This window comes from Choloepus didactylus, chromosome 5 (genome assembly GCF_015220235.1).
Source record: "Choloepus didactylus isolate mChoDid1 chromosome 5, mChoDid1.pri, whole genome shotgun sequence".
Taxonomy (NCBI): domain Eukaryota; kingdom Metazoa; phylum Chordata; class Mammalia; order Pilosa; family Megalonychidae; genus Choloepus; species Choloepus didactylus.
The window spans coordinates 37335515-37362089 of record NC_051311.1 but is presented as its reverse complement, the minus strand read 5'-3'; the positions used below and the strand labels follow the sequence as shown (position 1 = coordinate 37362089).

The 26575-nt window shown below is 46.4% G+C and overlaps 1 protein-coding gene across 3 annotated transcripts in view; it reads right to left on the bottom strand.

Annotated features, from left to right (window-relative positions):
* The window catches only part of PRKAG2 (protein kinase AMP-activated non-catalytic subunit gamma 2), a 400476-nt gene that overhangs the window by 208731 nt on the left and 165170 nt on the right, over nucleotides 1–26575 (bottom strand). The window contains exon 1 of one of the 3 annotated variants that reach the window (XM_037835775.1): nucleotides 17986–19271. The exons of the other annotated variants lie outside the window; for them this stretch is intronic. Coding sequence (XP_037691703.1) covers nucleotides 17986–18079 — 94 coding nt within the window. The 5' untranslated portion in view covers nucleotides 18080–19271. Of the gene's footprint in view, nucleotides 1–17985; nucleotides 19272–26575 lie in introns of those variants that run through there. 3 annotated transcript variants of the gene reach the window in all.

Below are 26575 nucleotides of genomic sequence, written 5' to 3'. Positions count from 1 at the left end.
CCCATCCCATCCCATGCTACCACCTGCCAAATTTTTCCTCCTCAGGCACAAGGTCATGTTGCCCTTGGATTCCTTCCCATCCAAACATGCTCCAAGAAAAGGATCTATTATCAGTTACTTATACCTAGATGCGCGTCCATTCTCCCTGCTGGGGAGTCTCTCCATAGGGCTTTAGCTCTCACTGCGGCAAAAAGGGCCGTGCCTTGATAAAGGAGTGTCCGACCTGAACAGGCAGGGAGGCAGTAGAATTCTGCCTATTCTCCTGAAATAACAGCAAGACTCCGGTGGGGACAAATGGCAACATTAGCCCCGGTGCTCAACGGGATCCTGTGGCCGCCGGAGAGAAGGAGTGTGGGGTTCAGGCTTCCACTATCAGCCAACAGCTCAACACCAATTCTGGCTCCTGGGCTGTCACCCAGCACTTTCTTATTATGGATGTGCTGCTAACACATACCGACACTGATTAGATAGACACGGGTTCTGATTAAACGGCATTCCTCACTCTCCCGAATGCCGTTTCATCCCCTACCTGGCTCCCCACTGCTCTGCCTCCACCAGTCCCACCCCAACATCTTCCCTTCTGTCTCTGCCTCCGGAAAGGTGGAAAACAGAAGACTGAAGACAGGAAAGGCTTCTGCCCCCAGTCTCACTCGCTCCAGCCCGCCAGGGCCGAGTCATCAGCTCTCTCTCCTTCCACTGTGGAGCCCCTGCTCAACCTTCCTGGCAAGGCTGGGAGTGAGCACCTCCAGAGCGCGTTGGGGCCCGGCCGTCTGCCCAGCTGTTTGTACACACGGCACCTGCCCCCCTTCTTCTTTCCCGAAGGAAAGAGGTGCATTCTGAGGGGGTGAGGTTCCCATGGGAAGGGATGCCCTGGAGAAGTGAGATGGAAAATCCACAGGCAGCATCAGAGGGCAAGCTGGGACCAATGCACCTGTCACAGGTGCCTGAGTGTCTTCAGGCCCCACTGCCAGACCCCCACCCCGCCCCCAGGTTCCTTGGGCCCTCTAATAGCCCCTCTTTTCTAAGGAACCCATGTCCTCAGGCCACCTCCCCAGGCAATGCCCACTACCCAGACCCTTTTATAGGTCTTGACCCAAAGGAACTAGTCCTCACCCGCTTCCACTCCACCTTGCTCAATATGATAAATCAATGTGTGCTTAGGCGTTAAGTGCCGATTTGGCTAAATAAGGTCTAAAGGCCTCTGTGGGGGAGAACGTACCCGAGGACCATGCCGGGACCAGATTGCATGCTACCCGTGCCTCTCTTCTTCCCTTTAGAGAATCAGGCTGTAGGGGCTTCGTGGAAGGAGGTGCTCCCTGGGCCCCTCGGCTCACCCCTCCGCTGGGCTGCCTGCTCAGATTCCCAGCAGGTCTCAGGTAACCTGGTAGTGCAGTACCAACTCCAGAGGAGGCCTCCAGGTTCTCAGCACCCAGAGACTGATGTCAGGGGACATCTCAGCCTAACCCTAGAACAGCCTCGGGTCAACGGTGGATCCGTTCATCTCACTGCACAGTAAAAGTGCCACGTGCTCAGGCTTAAACCAAGAGGGTCAATCGTCGCCCTCGAAGAGCCTGTCGTCTGGTTGGGGAGCTAAGGCCTGCACCCCTAAAGGGGTGCGGTAATAAAAGGGGTGGGCATGCAACTAAGAAGCATGGGATGGGGACATACGGGCGGTGCAGCTTTCGGTGGAACAGACGGGCCATCTAGGAAGATGAGCAAGTCCGAGCACCTCCAATGCCCACGGGGGACCTGAGCTTGTGAAAAACAGCTTGCTGCACTGTTCAGCCCCCACCACTTCACCTGTCAAGCCTGTTTCTCACGCCTCATCTCCATCCATGTTCTGTTCCAGCCTGAATCTCAGCGCCAGGGCTTTAGAAACCATCTCAATAAATCTCCCAGGTGATGTTTAAAAATCCACTCTCGGCTTGAATCCTTCCAGCGATAACCACCAATGCCACAGAGCACCTACTGTGCGCCAGGCGAGGTGCTCAGGGATTTACCCAGCAACCAAAGGAGGCACCATGATCCCCCATTTGCAGACAAAGTGAAGGCCTGGCTTGGCCACACAGCTGGGATTTGGATCCAGGCAGCGCCGAGCTGTAGCTGGCCCCTGTCCACTCTGCACAGCCCTTCCTGCCCCAAGCAGCCTTGGTCAGAGAGTTTGAAAGGTTCTTCCCTTAGGGCATCTGCAAAGATGTTTCACAGTTGTTGCTATAGATGCTTACGTTTAGGGAGGGTTTCTTCTAGCTTCAAAACATCTTGCAATGCTATTTTACTTTTATGGCTTTAAAATGCAATCAAATGCATTAAACACAAATACATGCACTATATGGGGGAGAATATTCCTCCTCTAATAGATTTGGGCTGTGTCTTCCTACAGTCTCCTCACATGTCCTCTAGAATGACAGAGAACTAGGTAGTTCCTCTACAACAGGGAGATTTGAAAAGTCTGTTTGCCTCCCCATCTACTCCCCAAGTCCTCTTGTCCATGCCAACATTTCCAGTTCTGTCAACTCCTTTTCATACGATATGATTTTGAGTTCTTGTACCACCCCATTAATTAAGTCTCTGCCCTTGAAAAAAATGTGCAGTCCCATGGAAGAATTACGATTTAAGATTAAGAAACTGACTAAAATCCAAACTAAATAAGACTACAATTAAGTATTGAATTCTGTGGTTCAGACTATAAAGGCTATAAAAGTTGGGAAAAGAAGGAGAAGACAGATGAGGCTGAAAGGACTGGGGAAGACGTCCGTGTCCCTCCGCCTCCACGGAGGTTCACAGGGCTTGGCTTCCAGCCCACCTTTCTCCTTTTAAGTGGGTGGGGTGGGGAGGCTGCACGTTGATGTCACCTGGGGACCTGGCTGCCGAGCGCCCCGTCCCCACCCCACCCCACCCCACCCCCACTTTGATTTTCCTTGTTTTTTCTATCCTTAGGGATGAAGGTGATCTATTTTTAGTGTAGAGGCTGGTGTAAGTGAGGAGTTGCTATAGCGACAGCTGGTGGTTACAAACCAAATCCAGCTACAGTTCCCAGTCATAAATAAATCCAATCCGCAGGGCCCAGGAAGGAATAACGCAGCCTGAGATCGCGTAGCTTCCTCCCGAGCCGGCACCCTTGGGGTGCTGTCTCAATGGTGTACAATTAACAGGCTGCAACGCAGTCCTTGCTAATGGGGGAAGTGGCGTGGACCCTGCCCTTCAGAGAAACCTGGGTAGACAACAGGCATTGATGCTAAACGTCCATTACCAGGTGAGGAAACACATTTGCGTTTGTGAAGAGCAAGATGATGGGTTGTGGAGCGCAAGGCACTAGGTTAGTGTTCCGGTTTGCTAATGCTGCTGTTACGCAAAATACCAGAAATAGTTTGGCTTTTACAAAGGGGGTTTATTTATTTACAAAGACATAGTCCTAAGGCTATAAAAATGTCCAAACAAAGGCATCAACATTGTTCAGTGCCTTCACTGAACAATGGCCAATGGCAGCAGGAAAACCTCTGTCATCTGGGAAGGCACAGGCACACGGCTGGCGTCTGCTCCGGGGTTCTGGTTGCAAAATGGCTTTCTCCCAGGACATTCTTCTCTAGGCCATCTGGGGGTGTTCTCTTAGTTTCTCCCAGGCAAACTCTGGACTAGCAAAAGTCTACTTTCAATGGCTGTCTCCAAAATGTCTCTCTCAGCTGCAGCACCGAGTTCCTTCTTTGTGAGCTCTTATAGGGCTCCAGTAAACTAATCAAGGCCCATGCTGAATGGGTGGGGCCACACCTCCATGGAAATAATCATATCAGAGGTATTATCTACAGTTGGGTGGGTCACATCTCCATGGGAACAGCCTAATCCTAAGATTCCAACCTAATCAACACTAATATGTCTGCCCCCACAAGATTGAATTAAGGAACATAGTGTTTTGAGGGACATAATACATCCAAACCAGCACAGTTAGGAACCTGGCAAGGGTGGGGTGGAAGTAGAGATGGGGTATCTGGTTACAGATTAGCCAGGGAGACGGACACACACACACACACACACACACACACACACACACACACAGTTAATGCTTCAATATCTACTAAAGTTGAACATACATGTACCCTATCACCCAGTGATTCTACTCCTAGTATATATCCAACAGAAAAGCACATAAATGTATAAGAATGTCCAAAACAGCACTATTTGTCAGAGCCCCAAGCTGGGAGCTGCCCCAGTGTCCATCAATAACTGGACGCTATATGAGCTGTGGTACATTCAAATAATGGAGTGTTATACAGTAATGAGATTGAACAGACTTCAACTGCACACAATACGTGGCTGTATCTCACAGTGTTTCAAAGAAGAAGCCAGACATAAAATAAATACTGTGAGGACCCATCCTATAAAGTTCAAAACCAGACAACGCTAACCTTGGGGGTTAGTGACTGGCAGGAGGCATGGGGGAGGCTTCTGGGCTGCTGGGGATGTTCTGTTTCTTGAGCTACGTAATAGTGAGATGAGTAGTTTCAATTTATGCAAGTTTACCTATGATTTGTATACTTTTTTGGTTTGCTTATATATCTATAAAATTTACATTAAAAAGTTTTTAAATGTTAGCACTGCAGTGTTAGGAAAGTATCACAACGGTGGTGACCAAAGATGTTCTATCCTGGAGGAGTTCGAAGGCAGTTCGTGGTGGACTGGGGCCTTCTGGCAGGAGGCAACGCTCCAGCCCCAGCACGGCTGCAATAAATCCAGATGGAGAACCACCCAGACCCGGTCATGGATGGGGTGGACTCCCAGATGACCCACCACCAGCCACAGGATCCCGGCTGTGGAGAACCCTGCCCTCGAGAGGGGAGAGCCTGGAAGGGCTATGGAAGAAGATGGAAATTTTTCTCCAGGCTTAGGGCCCACAGGTAGAAGCTCATCTTTTTGTGGTACCAGGTGGGCATCACTCCTCAGGGTCACTGGCTCGGGGTTGTAGCCACTTCTATTGTCCCTTAGGTCAGCTTTAGCTATTCTGTGACCAAAACCAGGATGGACCGGTGGGAACCACCCCGGGATGAGAAGCAGGGGAGGGCAGAGGGGCACTCCAACCCACATCCCCTGTGACTCACAGACCAGGCTGCGGGGTGGTGGCAGGAGTGTGGGAGCAGAGAAGGGGATGCTTGTTACGTTACCACAGGGAGAGGGGAGGGGGCCAAACAGCGGCTCATGTCACACACATTCACTAGAGGGAAGCCCTGTGGTCGAGAGTGTCAAGTATCCCCCGGGCCCAATACTGCATTGAGACGGCCTGAGAGACTCACTGCTTCTTTGGTACTTTGACATTTGCAGCTGATGCAACCCTTGGTCTCTCTGGGCCTCAGTCTCCTGGGCTGTGAAAAGGGAACGCCACCTCCACCGCCACATTAACCTACCTTAACAGAGTTATCCAACAAAATTAGTCTTTGAGCCATGCAATGTGACATCATTGGGAGCTGACTTTGAAGTCCAGCCACCTTGGCCAGCACCCATGTCCCCCACTGCATTGTGACCCCAGCCTCCCTTCCCCAGCTGATCTTCTCTGCTGCTCCAGATGATGCTCTCACTAGTCCCGCTGGTTCTCCTGATGAAGGCTGCTTTCTGGCCTCTATCCCCTGCCCCTCAGGGCACGTGACATGGTGCCCCACACATGGCAGGTGCATTGGAGACCTCTGCCTAGAGTTCACACGAGCTCACAGAGTCAGAGCCACCCAGAACCAGAGGGTAGGAGGAGCTGGAGAAGGGCTGGCCTTAGGGCCTCACATCACCCGTGGGCCTCCTCAGGAGTAGCTGAAATCTGTTCAGACCAGTCAAACCCTTCTTTGGCCTAAGGCTTGCTCCAACTCTGCAGGGAGAAGCCTCCAGCTGCCCAGCTCACTTTCCTAACCACATTTTCTTATTGTTCCTACTTGCTCAAACCCCTTTAGTGAGTCCCAGTTTCTTATAGCTTGACCTCTCCAGCCTGGCATTCTAGGTTTTCAAAAACCCAGCCCTGCCTTCTCTTTCCAGACTTTTCTTCCACTTTCCCTCCCTTGTCAGTGCTCCTCTGAGGTTGAACGGTCTACAAGTTTTTGCCATTCTGTCTGCCTCCCATGCCCTTCCCCTGGGTCTCCACCAAACCAACCTCATCACAGGGTCCGGTGCAGAAGCCACCAGCTCCCTCCCCCAGTCCCAGAGCATTTAGCACTAGACACCTGTCACTTGCAGCCTCTTAATGGTAGCTTTCCTTCTAGGTGGTGTTTCCTACCTCCTCAAGTACACTAACTATAAGCTGCTAAGAGCCACGTCTTCTGTGTCTTCACATTTCCAATGCCAGCATAAAATGAAAGCTCAATAAATACATTTATCAGATTGATTAACTTGCTGATTTTTCGCTTAACCCACAATATGCAGCCAGTACACATCATAAAAAGGAACATGTCGACTGGGTTGGTGGAGACCCCAGACTTCACAGCCTACTTGCCAAACTCTACACAAGAGCCCAAAAGGCCAATCCGAAGTTCACCTTTGTGCCCTCAGTTGAAATTTGTATCCATTTCTCTATTCAATGGGCTCTTTTCAAACTCAGTTATGTTTAAAAATCCACAAAAAGGAAAACAGCAATTTCAAGAAAATGACCTATTTGTATTCTAAAGAATCATCAGCTCTAAATTTTTTAGACTAAATTTAGAATATCAGAGTTTTCTTAAAGTGAGAGCTGCCTGCAGTATAGTGAACACACAGTACTAGAGAATCTGGAGCTGGAAAAAGACACTCAGAGGATGATAAGTATCTCCCTATCTCAGACCGGGGCAGCCCTGACCCAACTTTTCCTCAGTTTCCTCAGTCTAACCGGAGCCACGTCTACACATGGGGAGAAGCTCACCACCACCCACAGGTGGCTTGCTCAATCTAAAGTAATTATTAAGTACCAAGTTTCTATCAAGTTCTGTGTTAGGCACCATATCAGTTAGGATTAAGTTTGTCTATTGAACAGAAAAATCCAAAATAGCAGTGGCTTGAGCAAGATAGAGGTTTAATCTTCTTTCACATAAAAGATGCATATAGGTAGGCAGTTCAGGGCTACTATGGCAACTTCATGATACTAACCCGGGCTCCTATCTTTATTTTTTCCTCTTCTCAATATGTCCCTTCACCCTCAGCAGTCAACTTATGGCCCAAAATGACTGCTAGAGCTCCAGCCATCATATCTACATTCAAGACAGGAGGAAGGAAAAAGGGACAAAGAGGACTCTCTCCCTCCTCTCTTTTAAAATGCCTTCCCATAAGTCTAAACAACATTTCAAATTGTAGCCCAACCGGACAACTTGGTCATATGGCCCCATCGAGCTACATGCATTGCCATCACAATTAAAACTGGGGTTCTATTATTAAGGAAGTTGGGGGACGTGAATATGGATAACAACTAGCAATCTGTCACAGGCAGAGAGAAGAATGAGACAGAGTCTCTCCACCCACGGAGTTTAACTAGACACCCCAACCAGCCTAAACAAATACTCCCTTGATTACCACTGTACTGAAAAAAATGAGTGAGACAGTTGCAGGTACTGCAGTGTTCCGGATTCTATTAAAAATATCTTATGTTGGACTTCCTCACTTGGATTGTTGATGTTCTCACAAACACTGGGGACTGATAGCTTGATATGCTGAGCCGTCTGTCTTGGGGCTTGCCCCTATGAAGCTCGTCACTGCAAAGGAGAGGCTAAACCTGCTTATAATCGTGCCTAAGAGTCTCCCCCTGAGTGCCTCTTTTTGCTCAGATGTGGCCCTCTCTCTCTAACTAAGCCAACTTGGCAGGTGATTTCAGTGCCCTCCCCGCTACATGGGTTCTGAGTAAATCTCCCTGGCAACGCAGGATATGACTCCCGGGGATGAATCTGGACCCGGCATCCTGGGATTGAGAACACCTTGACCAAAAGGGGGATGTGAAATGAAATGAAATAAAGCTTCAGTGGCAGAGAGATTCCAAATGGAGTTGAGAGGTCACTCTGGTGGACATTCTTATGCACTATAGAGATAACACTTTTCAGGTTTTTATGTACTGGAATAGCTAGAAGTAAATACCTGAAACTACCCAACTCCAACCCAGTAGCCTTGACTCTTGAAGACGATTGTGTAACAATGTAGCTCACAAGGGGTGACAGTGTGATTGTAAAAACCTTGTGGATCACACTCCCTTTATCCAGTATATGGTTGAATGAGTGGAAAAATGGGGACAAAACCTAAATGAAAAATAGGCTGGGATGGGGGGATGATTTGGGTGTTCTTTTTGACTTTTATTTTCTATTCTTATTCTGTTTCTTTCTGGTGTAAGGAAAATGTTCAAAAATAGATTGGGGTGATGAATGCACAACTATATGATGGTACTTTGAACAGGTGATTGTACACCATGGATGACTGTATGGTATGTGAATAACATCTCAATAAAACTGAATTAAAAAAAATACCTTAAAGGATGGTAAACCTAGAATAGGAGGACAAAAGGAAGAGCATTTCAAGCAGGGGAAAAACACACGGTCAGGCTCTCTTTACTTGATCTTAATACAACCAAGAACTGGAAGGGAGGCCTCTCAGCAGGGCGACCCACATAGTTACTCTGTAGAGCCTCTGGTCCATTTTCCATGTTCTTTTGTACAAGCCTTGTGTGAGCATGGACTACTCTTGGGTTGCTGTTATTTACGAGGATGCTAACCATGCCAAGTGGATCCCACAGGGTGCCTGAGATGCTTGTCATTTGTTACCTGAGCTCTGGGCAACTTCGTTTAAGTTATTCCAACATGCCAGGCCCTTCTCTGCTTCCAGACCTTGGCAGAGGCTGTTTCTTCTGCCTTGAATGCTTTCCTGCTCCTGCCTCCTCTTCATCCTTCTCCTCTCCCCACTGCCTGGGTCTTCCTAGTCACCCTTTAGGGCCCGTTCCTGCTCAGAGAAGTCTTACCCCTCCCCAGTGCCCATCCTTCATGTCTAAATCAGATCCTTCTAATAAAATCTCATTTTACCCTTTAATTTTTTAACATATTTTAATCACCATTTTAATGATCTCTTTATGCTTGTTTAATGTCTATATGATTCACCACTGTATCCCTGGCACTGAGGTCCATTTCACAAGGTAGATGCTAGTGAGACACAGGATATAATGGATAATGTTCAATGAGTAAATTAATATAGAGAGAAGCTTGGAGACAGCAGGAGCAAACATTGGAAGAGTCAGTGAACAGTCAACAGTTTGAGGTCAAGAACCGGGGAAAGAAAACATATTACTGAAATTTGAGACACGGCTGAGGGGATCAAAACCAAGCAGGGGTTGGAACAGTAAACACGAAGCACTTCCCCTTGAAGGGGAAACAACTTTCCCATCAGAAGTTCTCTTCTGCTCCTCTGGAGGGCTTCCCGGCAATGCTCGGGGCCTCCGGGTGGGCCCCGGCACTCGGCCTGCCCACACCTTCCTGTTACTTTTATGCAGAAATAAAGCCACTGTTAGGCAAAGTTCCAGACTCCATGCAAAGCTGGGCCATGAAATATCCCTGACAGTCATGACTTTTCAGAAAAAAATAATGCATACACTTCCACCTTTGCCTATCATTTACCCAGCCACCAGGCACACACTAAAAGCTGACACAGAACTGTTTAACTGAGTAGCAATGGTGAGAAAGAGGAGGGAAAGCAGTGCCTGCTTGCTTGTCTGCTGGCATTCATTCTGGCATTTTCTGCAGCTTGGTGGTGGGGTGATGGAGGACCTGAGGAGAAATCCCATAAGGAACTCACAGCCCTTTAACTCAGTCCTCTGGCATCCCAGGTGTGCTTGGGGGACTGGCGGCAGAGGCATCCCTGAACAGATGGTGTCCTTTAAAGGGAAGGGAATTAGTCTCATCTTGGCTGAGAAACACATCCCCAGGGGAAAGTGACCCATAGAGAAGCCGGAGCCGCTGGTCTGCCCCAGCAGAGAGGTCAAGGGCATCTGGGCTTGGGGACCCCTCCTCCCAGACCCTCCCTGCTGTGAGGCAGGATTGACGTTTGCCTGGAGACTCTGCTTTCAAAAGAAAGCAGATCCCCTACCAAGCATAAGTTGAAACACTTTCTGGAATTAAACGTAAAGAGAACAAGTGAGCAATATGATAGTAACATCTCCCCACTTGTGATTACCAGGCATTTTTCCTTTCCTTTGCTCTGTACTAGAAGGCATTAAAAGGTTTCCCAATAGATCTGCTCAATAAATTGTTCATCAACAGAAATACTCGAGGGGAAGCACGCCTCTAATTTTCTAAGGAGAGAATTTCTCGGAAATCCTTGATGGAGATCAGCCTTACTGAAATGATTTCCAAAGACCTCCACTTTCATGTGTACAAAGTGTGGAGAAAAACAGTCAACACTAGACGACTTGGAGTCTGAAGCTCAGAATTCAACAGTTCTCTGGTTGTTTCACGCTTCTCTCCCCAGCTCAACCCTACGTTCCTGGAAAGAAGGAACTCTTAATTATTCGGATCATAGAAATGAAAACTGTAGGAAGTCTGAGCATAGGCCCAGCTGAGCCCTAGTAGTTTAAAAATGCATTTGTTGTTCATTGATAAAATCACTCCTATTAGCTGATTTGTGTTACCTCTTTTAGCCCAAAATGGGGCCTGGCAAAGCATTTCAGTTATTTCACTCACCAAAACTTTCCTTCTGAATCTGACCTGAACCCTCAATCCTCTTGCTTCTTAAGCCGTGCTTTCAGTCCTGGCCACTGAGACTGGACACCCCAACACTCTGTTGTCACATCATATGTTCTCCAGAAGTCTGCATTGCACAACTCCAGAGGGTACTGTTTATGTTGGATTCCTCCAGGCTAAGTTCAAGGGTCTGACCAGGGGCCTAACCAGGAGCTAGTACCTCCTGGGGGCCTATGATCTTGACCACCACCATGGCCATGAGATACCTGTTGGATGCCAACTGTGCCCAGAGCCAAGGTCTGGGGCCAAGGATACATGGTGGTATAAGAAGTCATTGTCCTCAAGGAACATGCATACCAATTTGTTCTTAAGAGCATTTGGATGTAGTATATTTTTTTTCTCAATCATTAAAAGACAAATTATTACTTGAGGACAGAATTCATTTTGCTCCCTAAATGTACCAAGTTCTTGAGCTCATCTAAAAATAGGAAGCTTGGAATATGCTTTCTTGAATACTGTCTTAGTTTGCCAGGGCTGCTATGACAAATAGCATGTGACGAGTTGGCTTAAACAATAGGAACTTACTGTCCTAGGAGTCTGACACCAAGGTGTCCATAAGGCCGGGCTTTCTCCAAAGTCTGTAGTGTTCTGGTGATGGCTTCCTGGCCCTCCAGCGTCATGTGGCAATCTGTCCCTTCCTATCTCCTCCTCTGGTTTCTACTTTCAATTTCCTTTGCTTGTGGGGACATCAGTCATATTGGATTAAAAACTAGCTCTGTTTTGCAAGCCTTCCTTCTTCCTTGTTTCTCTACTCTTTCCACCAGCTCACAGTCTTATATCCTATTATCTCTTGACATGTTAAGATATCCACGGTTCCTGAATCTTTTGTCCAGTGTAGGAGGTTCTCTGCCCAGAATGTCAGGCTCTCCAGAAGAAAGTTGTCCAGAAATCACCCTTCTTTCATGAAGCCTTGCCAGTTGCAGCCCATGAGCAATTCCATGTATGAACACCCACTTCACTATCTATGTCATACGCTTATCACTTACTAATAGAAAGTTTCTAATTTGTTCATGTGTGTTAGTTAGACCTTCCTGATGTGCACCGTGCTATGGGGGCAGAACCACTTTGGACAACAGGGATGGGGGCAGAAAAGGGAAGGGGGGCACATAATATTTACAGCCTCAGCTGGCAAGTATTTCCTTTGATCCTCACTTCAACTCCTCAAGGCATCATTGCATAAATGGGAAACTGAGGCACAGAGTGAGTGAGTGAATAGCCTGAGGAAACACACACCCTCAGTCACTCTGCTACCGTGCCTCCCTGTTAGGTAATAACTACTGAATTACTGAGTGACTCAGGAATTCTCAGGGAAGAATTTGAATCTGGAAGTGCTTAACTATGATTTGCCCAAAGAGCCCTTGTCTAGGCCACTCCTTCCACCTGTCACATATATAAGGCCTCCTTGCTCGGGGACCACCAAGCAATGTTGGGTGATGGCTACATAAAGGAAAACAGGGCAGTGGGACAAGGAACTCTTACAGGCAAGGCTTATGGTGGAAAGAACGGGAAGCTATGAGCCAGGTCTCATTTCATTTATAGCCAAGAGATGTAGTTTTGCTAAATTGTGAGCACCAGTAAACAATCTCTCTCTCCCTAATCCCATGACTGACCGATTACAGTGTCTGAAATCCCCACCGGAAAGAACCATCTTTACAGATTAGGATGCTGCATCTCTAGGAGTCTTCTGTGTGAAGACAAATCCACCCGAAAGAAAGAGAACTGGGGCAGGGTGGTGTGATGTGGGATGCAGGTGGGGCACGGACGGGCTGCAGATCTAGGGGTTGGGGGCCCGAGTCCCAGCTCTACCCTTGGGCAAGCCTCCAAACCTCAGAGCACGTGGTAGATCCATGCCCCAACATATTCTTAATCTTAATGCTCATTCCTGTGGTATGAACTCATCTGTGAAATAGGACCCTTTGATGATGCATTATTAGTGAAGGTGTGGCCCAAGTGACTCAAGGTGGGCCTTAGTCTGTACTACTAGAGTTCTTTATAAGCAGAAGAAATTTGGATGCAGTGAGTCAGAGAAGGCAACAGGAAGCAGCCAGAGGTCAGTGGAAACTGGAAGAGCAGACACAGAGAGAGAAAAATCACCATGTGTTGGGAGGCAGAGATGCAAGCCAAGGAACCCTAAGGATTGTGGCAAGCCAGCGTCAGAATACTATAGACTTCAGGGAGAAAGCAGAGCCTTGCTGATGTCTTTATTGTGGACACCTAGCCTCCGAAACCGGGAGCCAACAAATCCCTGCTACTTAAGCCAACCCATTGTTGGTGCTTGTCATCACTGCTTTGGCAAACTAAAGCAGAGCCCGTTAATCTTCTTCTCAAGACCTCCCCGGGGCTCCCCATCTCACTCAGAGTTCAATCCACAGTCCTCACCATGGTCTAGAAAGCATGTATCATCTGGCCTTGGCACCCTGCCCTCCCCACCTCTCACCTACAGAGCACTCTGCTCTGCTCACTACACACTGGCCTTTTGGTGTTCCTAGAAAACATCAAGAACCCTTCGTCCTCCACTGAGCCAGCCTTTCCACTGATCTGGAAGGACTTGACTTCAGATGGCCGTGTGGGTCACTCAGGTTTTCCTCTCTGCCCAGCCTGGTCCATCCCCCTGTCCTGCTTTCCCTTCATAGCACTTACTGCCACCTGATATCACAAACCAAAATCTCGTTCAATCTCTCTGGACCATGAGCTCCTCAGGGGTGGACGTGTCTTTTGTTCACTGCTGTATCCCCAGTGCTAGAACAGTAGCTGGCTCACAGCAGACACTCAGAATACTGGTTGTATTTGGCAGAATATTGATCCCATAAGATGGGTACTATTATACTATTCTACTTCTGTATGTGTTTGAGAATTTCCATTATAAAAAGTTCCATAGATTTGAATAAGCAAAAGAATGAATATTGGGATACTTCCAGGCAAACCCAATAGGGACTCCAATACTCAGGCAGCAGGAACTTCTGGATCATGAGGGGACAAGGGAAGAGCAAAGGAGGAAAGGACAGGGAGAGGGGGGTATAGACAACAGACCTCACTTTTCAGCCTTGCCCTCTGCTTGTGTTATGAAGGACGCAGCACTTCCCCCTGGTGCCACATGAAGCAGAAAGCTTCACTTGCAATAATGGGACATTAGGGCTCTGACAAGCAGTATTTGGATGACTTGAACATACCTGGGTGTTCCGGTTTGTATATTTATGTCCCCCAGAAAAAGCCATATTCTTTAATGCATTCTTGTGGGGGCAGACGTATTAGTGTGGATTGGGTTGGAACCTATTGGTTCAGTGTCCATGGAGATGTGACCCACCCAACTGTAGGTGATAATTGACTGGATAATTTCCATTCAGCGTGGGCCTTGTTTAGTTTACTGGAGCATTGTATAAGCTCAGACAGAAGGAGCTCATGGCTAGCGAGCTGGAGCTGAGACAGACATTTTGAAGACGGCCATTGGAAGCTGATGCAGACATTTTGGAGAATGCCATTTTAAAACGCAACCTGGGATCAAGCAGACGCCAGCCACATGCCTTCCCAGCTAACAGAGGTTTTCCGGACATCATTGGCCATCCTCCAGTGAAGGTACCCTTTGCTGATGGGCCTTAAGACTGTAACTGTGTAACTAAATAAACCCCCTTTTATAAAAGCTGATCCATTTCTGGTGTTTTGCTTTCTGGCAGCATTAGCAAACTAGAACACGGGCAATGGAAAACTCCGAAGCTTTGTTAAGAAGTCATTGTACAATCATATTGAGGAGGGCGAACAGGAAGAGGAGGCTCATTTAAAAAACCCAGAGTCATCAGAGGTTGTGGCCTCTGGTGTTTTACATAGACCCTAACGACTCAAAGGTGAAATGTCATTTTCCCAACATACCATTTTGATTCCTGTCTCTAGCACTGGCCTTCAGAAAGGACCTCTTACCCATCTTTCCTGAAAAAAGCTTAAGAAACTTAGCGACACTTATTCCCTCCTTGGAAGAGATAAAAATGGATATTAGAAACCATTAAAGCTCAAACACTTCCTTAAAATTAAGTAATAAATCGTCCAACGCACGCAAGGCAGTGTGCTGACCATCTTGAAAGCACAAGGAAATACAAGCCGTGGTTCCTAAGAAGGGAAGACCTCAAATAGTTTTTATTTCATTAGTCCCCCATAAATGCTGAGGGCAGAAAAGTTGCTGTGGGCAATTCTCTATTATTATCTGATTAGCATAATCCTTTCCTAATCGTCCTTTTACATTTTTACTATTGTTTCCACATAGTCTTTGTCAACATAATCTGGATCTTTGTTTAGCAAAGAGGCTGAGAAAAGGGGCTGAAGTCAAAAGCATCTCTTTTCTATCACACGAAGCATGAAAATGTGATGCAGAAGTTTTACTTCTATCACAGAAGTGGTTCACCCCTCTTAGCTCTGAAGTGGGAACTGTGCAGGTACTAAACTCTGAAGCAGAAAAGGAGGTGCTTCTTGTGAATCAGAAATTTAAGGGTGATTTATTCATAAGGATTAAAGTGTTATAAATTCTTATCTTATAAGAGTCCCTTACTTCCTCATGGAATGTCATCCACAGGCAAACACCAATGGGCTGAGTAATTATTGACCTGCTATGCCTCGCTGCTCTCCTTTGGTTGTTCTGCAGAGTCAGGAGACTATGGGGCCAGCTGTGTGTGTGTGTGTGGGTGTGTGTGTGGGTGTGTGCCCGCATGCATGTGCATATATGTGTGTATTAAAGATGTGTCTTTTGCCCTGAGGAGTTGTAGGCAAAGCAACAGGATGAAGCAAGGTGTATCTTTGAGATGCTGCTTCACCTTGAACTGAGAGAGGAGACAGTGGATCCTGGAGAACACTTACCAACCACAGATGAAGCCAAAGAGCATAAGAGCTTTGCGGAAGTCTAGCAGGCTGCCTACCTAAGTATGCTTTATTTGGGGAGTAAAGGAGGATTCGTGAAAGACACACATTTTTACAACCCCTGGTGGAAGCTTTCTTTGGGGGAAGAAGAGGCCTCATCTACAATTCTTGTAGCTAGAAGAACAACTGCATGAAACAGAGGGACTTGCCGAAAGGGAATTTAAAAAATAAAAAACCTGAAGGCATCCTTACTTGAGAATGAGGAACATCCTTGGAGTGGAAGGCCCTCAACCCATCCCATAATCAGCAATTCTTTATTGAGAATCTGCTGCAAGGCATTAGCGCTAGAACTATGGATGAAACGCTTCTTCCAAGACGAGGGCCCTGTCCTGGCGAGGCCAGATCCCAGCGTGGGGAATAGGGGAGGGTTTTATACAGAGAATGATGGTTGAGCTGGGACTTGAAAGATGGATAAAACGTTGAAGGCAGAGAGTTGGGGGGGATACCTGGTGGGCCTTGTTCGATTATTTATTTTTCACTAGGAGCACCCCGTCTGGTAGTGGGCTCTGTCACGGATGTCTGAGGTGCTAAAACCTCCCATCCAGCCTTGCTCTTGGCTTTTCTTGCAGAGTTTCTGCTAAAAGAAAAAGGCAGGATATACTATAAACTTTAATCCCCAAGCTCCAGCCACCTCGAGAGTGAGCTCAGCCTGAGCAGGGCCTGCAGTCTCTAGTTTCCTCCTAAGTCCCAGGGAAGGGTTCCGGCGTGAGCCCTGATTTTCCTGTCCCTGTAGTCAGAACTGGCATTTGCATGTGAGCACTTATTTGTTGAGATGCAAATATTATGTTTGGTCCTGGGAGCAGCAGGAGACAGGATGATAGCTAAAGTTTAAACACAAGGGGCAAAACCACTGTCTGGCAAAAGAATAGGCTTTTAATAATGGCCTGCCCATCCCCATTAGCAAAACCAGATTTTTAGTTAAATAACAGGTTCTGATTTAATCCTAAAGTAAATCAATGTTTATTACTTTTGCAATTGGAAAAAAAGTACTTAAAAAAAAAAGAAAAGAAACAACAACAACAACAAAACCGAAAAAAAAAAAGCAACAAAAGACCACATCTATGAACCTCAAGTTCACTAAATCTCAAAGCCTGGATATCACACATCTCTTCTGGTCTCAAGTCGCCCAGCCCTGAGGCCTAGGCCATACATTGTACTCCTATGTAAATTCACCTTTGCACTTGATTAGATATTATTCTCTAGTTCTTTTTTGTGGGGTTTCCTCCTTCCTAGGATTGAAAACTCCCTGAAGACTAGAACTATAGTCTTCTCTTACACTCCCCAGGGTACTCAGCAAAATACTAAACTCTCTAGGGGCCATCAACAAACACTTGTTGGACTGAAAATAGTAAGAGATTTACCATTTTTCTTTTCTTACTGTTCCAGTTTTCATTTTCTGCCCTGATGTTTTTTCCCAGAGGCATTGCTCTACTATATAAAATAACAGTTTTTGCCATGTTAAATGTCACTAATCAACTTAAGAGACATGATTAAAGCTTCCCCCATCTTTATTTGTCCATTGGGCTTTTTCTTCCCAACTCTGAAGGTGAGCAAGTAGATAAACGCAACAGCCCTGGCGTCTGGCTCTGCTGTTCCATCTGACAGTGGGGTTTTCAGGAATATCCCATGTCATAAACACAGTCATGTCCATAAATGGGCCAACTCTGACTGTTAAGCAAAGTGAAACCTACCATTCAATGTTAAGTGGGCAGGTCCTTGCCGGGCACTGGCAAACTAAGAATGCTTTGGAATCTACTTGCAGGAAGCCAGCCAGCCAGGGGCAAATCTCACTCCACATCTCCAGGACACTGAAAAATACTTAGTAGAAATAGATGCTTCACCACATATTACAGTTGTGTGCTGGTCCCAACCCCCTGTGCATGGAGAGGCTATAGAAGGTCCCAGAAGCCAGGGAGCACACAAAGAAACTTCTCCCCAAGGAACACACATTTGGCAGGCATTCGTTCCCCTCCCACATTAACCCTTGATCTGTCAGAGAGAAGGGAGATGAAGAATTCCTCGTCCCTTACCTCAGAAACTGGGTTATCCCTACACTTGCATTTTATTTTTGACAGCCAAAAATACCAATTCCGATTCATTCTTACTTTGTCCCAAACCACTTTTTGCCTAAGTAAATGACACTACACTCTGTTCACGTTGGGCCAGGTAGGGCAAGAGAAAGAAAATGGCAATGTTGGGCAGTTCAAGATAGCAGCATCACTCTAAATAAGGGGGGCACTTATCAATCTGTTCCTCTAGTGAGGCCCAATGATTACCCCCCCAGTTAAAAGTGAGAAGGAGGGAATAGGCATTATTTAGGAGATGTGTACACACATGCCATGGTACACATCATCAGAGAATTAGGAAAAGGACAATGTCCTACCAAAAAGGCCATGGGGTTCCGACTGGCGCCGCTTGGTGCTTCGGTTTTGGTCCTTGTGCTTCTTGTTCCCCCTGAGACTTCCAAAACGCTTCATGAGTAGCTGTGCCTGAAGGAGCAGTGACAGGTGAACATACCAGGACCAGCAGAACCAGTGTCAGCGTCGGGCAGCAGGGAGCTGGGAGAGGTGCAGCATCAGCCAGCCAGGTACAGAGCGCTGGGCAGCCACAGCCCTCCAAAAGCTTTAGAGAGGGGGCAAGTGTGCAAGTGACAGCTTGTCGAGTCCACAGTCCTCCCTGGAGGTCCTTCCAACTAACGTGGGATGGTGCTCACTCTCTAGGACTAGCAGCCCCGGAGTACACACAGGAAAATCTCGCTGCAGTTCTCACTGTACTGTCCCGTGAGAACCCAGAGAGCTAGAGTAGTCCTGCCTGGGTGTCCAACTCCCGCTGCAGCAGCTCCAGTGTCCGCCAGTCTTGCCCTTAAGTAGGCAAAAGGCTGCCGGAAGCGCGAGGCAGAATTTCGCCAGTGGATTTGTTTATGTAGTTAAGGTCAGCAGCTTACTGATAAACTCCAGGGTTTTTTCTTAAACCTTAAAATTAAAAAGGGAGGGAAGACGAAATAGGCAAAGGAAGCACAAGCCCTCTTGAAGGGAACTGTCATGTGCAGAGCTGCATGATGTCTCTTTAAAAAGACTGTAAAAGGAAACCACCCTGTACAGACAATTCTTGGCACCAATTGGCCAGAGCACATTCCCATTATGACATGACATCACACAACTATTTTGATTCATGTGTTCCAGAGCTCCACGGGGTCAGAAGATTCTGGCTGCTTCTTGGTGGAGAAGCAACAAGTCTCCAGGCTGGAAATTGCTGAATCCACGTCAGCCCACCATTCCACTCGATAAAAGAAGCAAGATTGTTCTTTAAGGAACAGAAATGGGTTGCCCTTGAATTTAATGGAGGTGTCTTCAGCAAGTGCATAATCTGAGCACGGCACTTGCTAAAATCATTGAATGACAGAGCTTGAAGAGACTTTAGGGATGATCTAGTCCAACCCCCTTCCATTTCAGATGGGGAAACTGAGGCGCAGAAGTGGTATGTGATTTGCCCAAGGTCCTGCAGCTAATGGCAGAACCAGTACCAGAATTCTGATCTCCTCAATTCCTAATCCAAACTCTTGATCTAATGAAACAAAACAAAATACTTTCAGTTTGTATGTGTTCTGCAACGAAAAAAAAACCAAACTTTAAAAGTACAATGTTGGAAAACATATTCTCTCTCCCTTTTTTCTTTCTTTCCACCCCCACCCCCCCATATCTTCACTAGCCCTAAGGGCAATTATTTTTTGCTCTTCTACTTATTAGCTTCATGACCTTGGGAAAGCCACTTCCCGTCTCTGGGTCTCAGTTTCCCTCTCTGTAAAACAAGGCTAGATTAGGTTAGGTGTAATGAAAGGAGCACCAGCAGGGGACCAGAGGGAGAGGGGAACATGAGATTGGGGGTTTTGTAGCCCCTGCTCCCTGCAGGGTCTCTCTGGGCTGGCTGTTTCCTCCCAGTTCTGGTACCTACTCCCTCATCTTTTGGGCAGTAGCCCAGATTGTACTAGCCCTGAGTCACTGCACCATCCCTGTACAACCTGCCCATGCCTTCACCTTTGAAAATAGTCTCTTTATTAAACTCTCCTCCTCCTATGCTCAGTGCACCACCTCTTTCTTGCTGGGACTGGTTGATACAGTGATAAGCATTTGTAGTAAGGACGCATAAACAAACCAATTAGGTCTTGCTCTCAAGGAATTTGCAAAGGACTTGGAGAAATATAGATAAACCACCAAACAATACAAATTGCAAAAAAAAAAAAAAAAAAAAGCAGTGAGGACGTGATTAATGGGCACAGTGGCCAGAATGGACCCATGAGCCCATTATCAACACAAGGAGGGGGAGACTGGCATGGCCCTGTGTGGAAAGGGGGAGCCTGTGCTGGGCCTTGTGGATTGGAGGGACTGCAGAAGAGGGGAGAAGCCAGGCCAGGCCCATATAATGCCTATTTAGAAAACTAGTCTAGAAACAGTTTGCAAAAAACCTCCAGCAGGGTTCCCCGATATGCTAATGGATTACTCCTATGGTTAAATATGCCTAAACTTACAGCGATTAAGTGCTGAAAAAGGCTAAGTAGGTAGGTTGCGGAATTTCATGTTCAGATTTCTTTTCTTTTTCTTTCTTTCTTTCTTTTTTGCCTTAAATCAATTCAGCTCTGTTTCATTTGCTAAAGCTGCTAGAATGCAATATACCAGAAATGGGTTGGCTTTTAGAATGGGAATTTATTAGCTTAAAATTTTCAGTTCTTAGGCCATGAAAAAGTCCCAACTCAAGGCATCAACAGGAGGATACCTGGGCCCTGAAGACAGGCTGCCAGCATCTGGGACATCTCTGTCACATGGGAAGGCACACAGCTGGCACCTGCTGGTCCTTCTCTCCTGGGTTTCGTTGCTTCTGGCTTCTGTCTTCAGTGGCTTTCTCTCTCGGCTCTTCTGGGGCTTTATTCCATGAGCTTCTCTTAATTTAATTGCTTGGCTTCTGTATGTGTTATAAAGGACTCCAGCTAGAGGATCAAGACTCACCCTGAATGAGGCAGGGCACATCTTAACGGCAATAACCTAATCAGAAAGTCCCACCCACAATAGGTCTGCACTCACAGGAATGGATAAAAAGAACATGGCTTTTTCTGGGGTATATAACAGCTCCAAACTACCATAAGCTCCTAATGGAAACTGAAATGTTCTCCTGATTTAAAAATAAAATAATAAAACAAAGCAAAACATCTTCAGGAAAGGACCACTAAACAAGTATACTTGTAAGGATGAGGCATATTTAATTAAAAGGTAAATGAAGAGCTTTCGTAAAAGCCAATGAAACATCCTTGTGCTATATAATACAGTATATAGAAAGAAATAACATTTTCAATGTTTAGTGACTAAAAGTGAGTGAGTTTAAATTTGCATGGAAAATAATCAGCAATTTAGGCACACTTGATGTACTTATGTTTATATGGTCAGTCATTCAACACGTAGTTATTAAACCTCTATCAAATGCACAAATCAGTTGTTGATTGAGGGGATAAGGTGCTCCAAATAATTCAAAGACATTCTTGTCCTCTAAGAACTATATTTTAATTAGTAAAATAATAATTACCATTTTTTGAGGGTCTACCGTAGGCCAGGCAGAAGGGACTGCAGTGTTATCAGCACAAAGGAGAGGGGAATTGGTATAGCCCTTGTGGAAAAGGGGAACGTGTGTCACTTCACAATTACTACTTTAGTTTATCTTTCTAACAACCCTGCAGGGCAGGAATTATCAACGCCATTTAAAGATGATAAACTAGAGTCAGAGACACAGCTTGACCAAGAACACAGCAGACAAGCCGGGAGAACATAGACTTGAATCCTCATTTATCTGATTCCAAAATGTGCATCTTTCCATCCTACCATACTTTCTCACACCTATGCACTGAAAAATTCAACAAAAATAAAGCAAGAATATGGACATTGCTGTATGTTGAATCCCACGGGGATTTAAAGGACCGATGTACACTGGAGTACTAGGAAAAGAAAGTTTCTCTCTACATTCTCACTTTTAAGTTTTGATTTTCAGGCTTGGAAACTTAAAGGCAAGAGAAGGATCGTGATTTGCATCACAGTCCACCTTGCAACATCTACCCGACGAGTAAGGAGTAGACAACCAGCTGACTTGATGAATGGGTGCATGGTGCTCTGGAAACACGAAAAGTGTCCTGCCTGCTCGCTTCACCGCAGAACACCCCTACGTTGCTGAGCACAGGAATGGGGAAAATATTATTGTTTTCTCTGCCCTACAGGACCAGGATTTATTGCTGCTGCCCAGTTCTGGACTCCACACTCTAGGAATTTGCTCAATAGTGACATTTGATGTCTTAACCTTTGCAGATGGAAGTAACGATATGCCAACTTAGGCAAGGTGAAGAAAAGAATTACCTGGATAATTCAGGGTCATATTCTCTCACTGAGGAAAAGAGATAGTGGAGTTGGCCTGATTCAGCAAAAAGTTGTTTTTAGTCCAGCAGCATTCTCTAAGAAGATGGATTCTGGAAAGCTTTGGGTGGGAGGAGTTGGGCAGCAGGGAGAGGGGCAGCCCTAAGAAAAAGCTATGGCAACTACAAACATGATAACCTCAACACTGGACATGAACCCCCAAAGCCATCCCAGCTGCACCAATGCATACTCCTGAACTTGCGCAGGGTCAGCTTTTCCCGAGCGCCTAGAAGAAGGTCTCTGGTGACAATATTCCAGAGGTACAGCAGTAGTGGTGAGCTGGCAGTCTTTAAGAGCCAGCTCCCTGGGATGTAGGGAGAGGGAGTACTAATTTTTAGTGTTTTCCAATTTCTGTGGTATAAAATACTCCAAAATAGGTTCATTTCAAGGTACCAGTGTAGCCTGTACTGGATTGCAAAATTTCTGAAAATTTAAGAATCGGCTCTCACACCACTGGGACTTTCTGTTCTATTTTACATGTCTGAAATTCCTTAAAATGGGGACAAACCTTTTTATTCCACAAATAGAGAGAAATATTGTTGCACTGGGAGAGGAGACACATTGGCCACGATGCTGGTTAAATGACTTTTAGTTTCCAGCCTGCTAAAGCAAATGCCATACAATGGGTAGGCTTAACAACAGGGATGTATGGGCTTGTGGTTTCAGAGGCTAGAAGGCTTGCTTCCTCCCAGGTGTGGCCAGCAGTCTCGGGATCCTTGGCTTTTCCATCATGTCCTAATGCACATGGTGGCATCTTCTCCTTTCTCTTCCAGGTTCCTTTGACTTCCAGCTTCCAGCTGCTCCCTGTGGCTTCTTCCTCTGTGTACAATTTCCTTTGCTTTTAAGGACTTTGGCCGTATTGGATTAAGGCCCACCCTTGTTTACGCTGTGCACTCTGTAACTAATAACACCTTTAAAGGGCCTATTGACAGACGGGCTCACATCACAGGGCCCAGGGATGGGACCTGAGCAGGCCTTTTGTGGGGGACATGATTCAATCCCCGACAGTGACTGAGGACCCTTCCTACAGCACATGTGACCTCTGGGCCAGGGAAAGATGACACGCACAGGAAAACTAAATGTTCCCTTCTTCACAGTTTCCACCAGCTGATGACTCCAAATGAATGAGAGGTAAAACTCCTTCACACAATTATGATCTGGCCAGCAGGAATATATTCTGGTAGAATGCTTTCCATGCTCTGGGGGATTTATTTTTAAAGGGAAGGGACATAAAAGGAAGAAACTAGTGGCTCCCAACATGGAACAAGATTTTAAAATGTATTTTAAAAAGGCCAAGCCCTTTCTAAATCATGCTTTAAAAATCACTCTCCGGTTGGCAAATGGGGCAACAGATGCCCTCATCTCTTAACAGTTTTCACCATGGTGTGGGACCAAGTATTCCCAGATCACCATTTTGATATCAGTTTATAAGATTTGGTGGGTGAAATTATAGGTAATTCAAACTGTGCTCTTTATCTCTTTCTATTCTAGTTTTCCAACAAGAAATCTATACTTGACAACTAGAAAAGTAACAACTTGAGACACTTTGTGCTATCGGCTTCCTCATTATTTTATGTTTTGAGTGTTTCTTCTCTCCCCAGCTGGACTGTAAGCTCTCTGGAAGCAGAGATCTTACCTTAGGTGTAAGGAATAAATGTAATAAGCCCTTGTGGAATGAATTATTATCGGTCCCTAAAGGGCAGTAAGGTAGGCCAGAAAACAGCAAACAGTTGGTGCTCTGCGGTCACATTTGGGGGTAGCGTATACTATGTCCAGAGGTTGCATAAGTTGACTGATCTAGGGCCAAGGGCAGGGGCTGCTAATAGCCCCACTACCACCCACATCTTTTGCAGGGCTCTAAGCTTAGTCAGCCAAGGCTCTGCACTGACACTAAGGCAGCATCCACTGTGGTTAGGGTGACTGGTTGATAATGGGGAACTGGGTTCAGTTACCCTAAGGTGGGATTTTTAGCCAGGTTTGTTTGGCTTCCAAACATCTGGATACTGCAAAAAACTAAAGAGCTAAACTGCTCCAGTGAATGTCTAACAAATGACAGTACTGGGGGCAAGAAAGGTGAAGAAGAAGGGAAACTTCAAGGGGTTACAGACAGAGCAGAACAAGGGGCTATCTCACCTCTGCTTCAGTATTAGCAAGAATGGAAAGTTCTCCCACTACCTCAGTGTGTGATATACTGTATTTCAGTGCTACAAGCTTGAACGCGTTTTTTACAGTTCTCATGTGTAAGACCTCTCTGGAGATCTTGGTGACCCCCCAAATGCAGGTTTAATCTTCAGAAATTCTCAGACGGTGCTCTGGGAGGCCTTGTTCCCATAGAAGGGGAGAAGTGCTAAGACAAAAAGATATATGTTGTCCCAATAACATGGTCCTCTTCCAGGTTTCAGATTGTAGCCCCAAAAAGACATGTCATCTCGTGAGTGTAGACTTTGCCCCTGTTGTAGACAACATGGTTGATGTCCAACACCCATTTGACGTCGCCATCCCCACCCCATACCCACAAAGTGGTTCTGAGAGCTGATCTAAGCTCCAGGGTCGGCCCTCAGGAGGCTGAGCCAGTCATGGAGATGGTCCCATCCTCCTTCCTTCAGGCCAGTCAGGACATGGGATACCCTCAGGGTTGATCCCCTTGCAGCCCGTCCTACCTCTGGACTTCCAATTATATATATATATAAGGTCAACAACCTTCCTTGTCACCGAAGCCACTTTGGGTGTTGAGTTATGTGCAGCTGAACACGCCCTTGCTGAAACTGTCGCTAGGGAGCTGGGTGAGAGGAAAGCAGATGTGACTCAGCACAGATCATCCTCAGGAAATGCCACCTTCATTCATACATAAACCAGGTGCTTCTCATTCTCATGTCCAGACCTACTCCTCAACCCCACCTCCTAGGGCCCTGCAGGGCAGGGGCTGGGGAGGCCTGTGAGCCCCGTGGAGGCAGAAACAGCCCAGCGGACTGGGTGGACCAGCTGGCCGAGCAGGGCCTGGTAGGGGGACGGGGAGGGTCCCTAGTTAACAAGAACTTCCTTTCACATGGAGTTTTACAGACTTTTCCCAAAGCGCTTTCCTCAGGTCTTCTCAACAGTGCTGTGAGGTAGGGAGGCCAGCCATAAGTATTCAACTAAAGAAATAAAAAGAAACCGAGGTACAGAGACGTTCAACGATTTGCCCAAGAACACCTGGGAAGCTAGTGACCCAGCTGGGGTTAGCCCTGGGTCTACTGGTTCCTCCAGTGGCACTTAGGATGCCACGTTGCCTTTCCTCTGCCACCGGAATGTTGGACACGTAAATGAAGACACACTAAAACCTTTTGAGGATCACGAGACAGTACCCAGATCCCTGAACGGCCGTGATCCAAACAAAATCTCATTATGTAAGAGGGCAGCAGTTCCCTTCCGGAGCCGGGGAGTAGCAACATGCGTTAGCACATATTTGCTAGAGCTCTCCTGCTGGTTGCAAAATACTGTGTCATATTTCACGGAAAATTCTAAAGGTCACTGTCGCACTTGATTCTGAGTTAGATTACTGTGTCACCTCATTGGTGCCTCCCAGCTCCCTTCCCCAGGAACTGTTTATGAGGCGTTGGCTTCCAAGAGTGATCTCTCCTTGCTCCCTGACTCAGGCGCCCGTGCCGGCCTGCTCTTCTCCCAACACAGTCACCGTCATGCCACACTGAGCCTCAAACCTCCCACGGGAAGTGGAGCGTGGAGGCTGAATGACAAGAGGGTGATTTTTTTTTGGCAAAGACAAACATTTTCAGCTCACAGCTCAACTCACACCAGTGGTGTCCAAACCCACCAAGAATTGGGTGCTAATAGGTTTATCTTAATTTTTAAAAATAGAGAAAAGTACAGAAAATGTGCAAAATGATGGCAATGATTATTTTTAGCAAGCCAAAGTGCAGCCCCCTCCCCCCAGAAGTATGAAATCTCTAGAAACCTTTAAAACCCTAAAGGGGCATCACAGGCCTCTAAGTGGGGCTTTATTGAATTCTTTCTCATGGTCCCTGGAGTCTCTGGGGGCTCGCTACATAACCATATCTCAAGGTCCCCTTAACAGCCCACCAGACCTAGGGGTCTACAGGCTCCAAAGACAAGAAAAGGAGAATAACAAGAACCTGTTCCCAAGTCCAGTTCCTCAGAGTTGCCCCAAAATGAGCCCTGGACCCCCAAAAGGACCAAGACGCAATGGCTTTCAAAGCCAGATTCAGAAGGTTCTAAAAGCCAAGCATTTGGATTTTCTGTTTAATTCTCTTCCCAAGTTATATTGTTAGAAAGACCAAAATAACATATTTTATGCATGATTGTTTTGTAAACCCACAACTTTTCTAAAAAGAAAAAAAAAAAAAAAAAAAGACTGACCAGAATGATGAAGGAATATGCAAAACCCTTGGCAAGGGGAAAAGACGTTAACTCGCAGGCTAAGATTCTGGCCCACTACCTGCCCAGGTAATCAAGCAGGATTTTCATTTTCCAGAATTGGGTCCCTCAAAGAAATCATCACCTGCTTCGGTA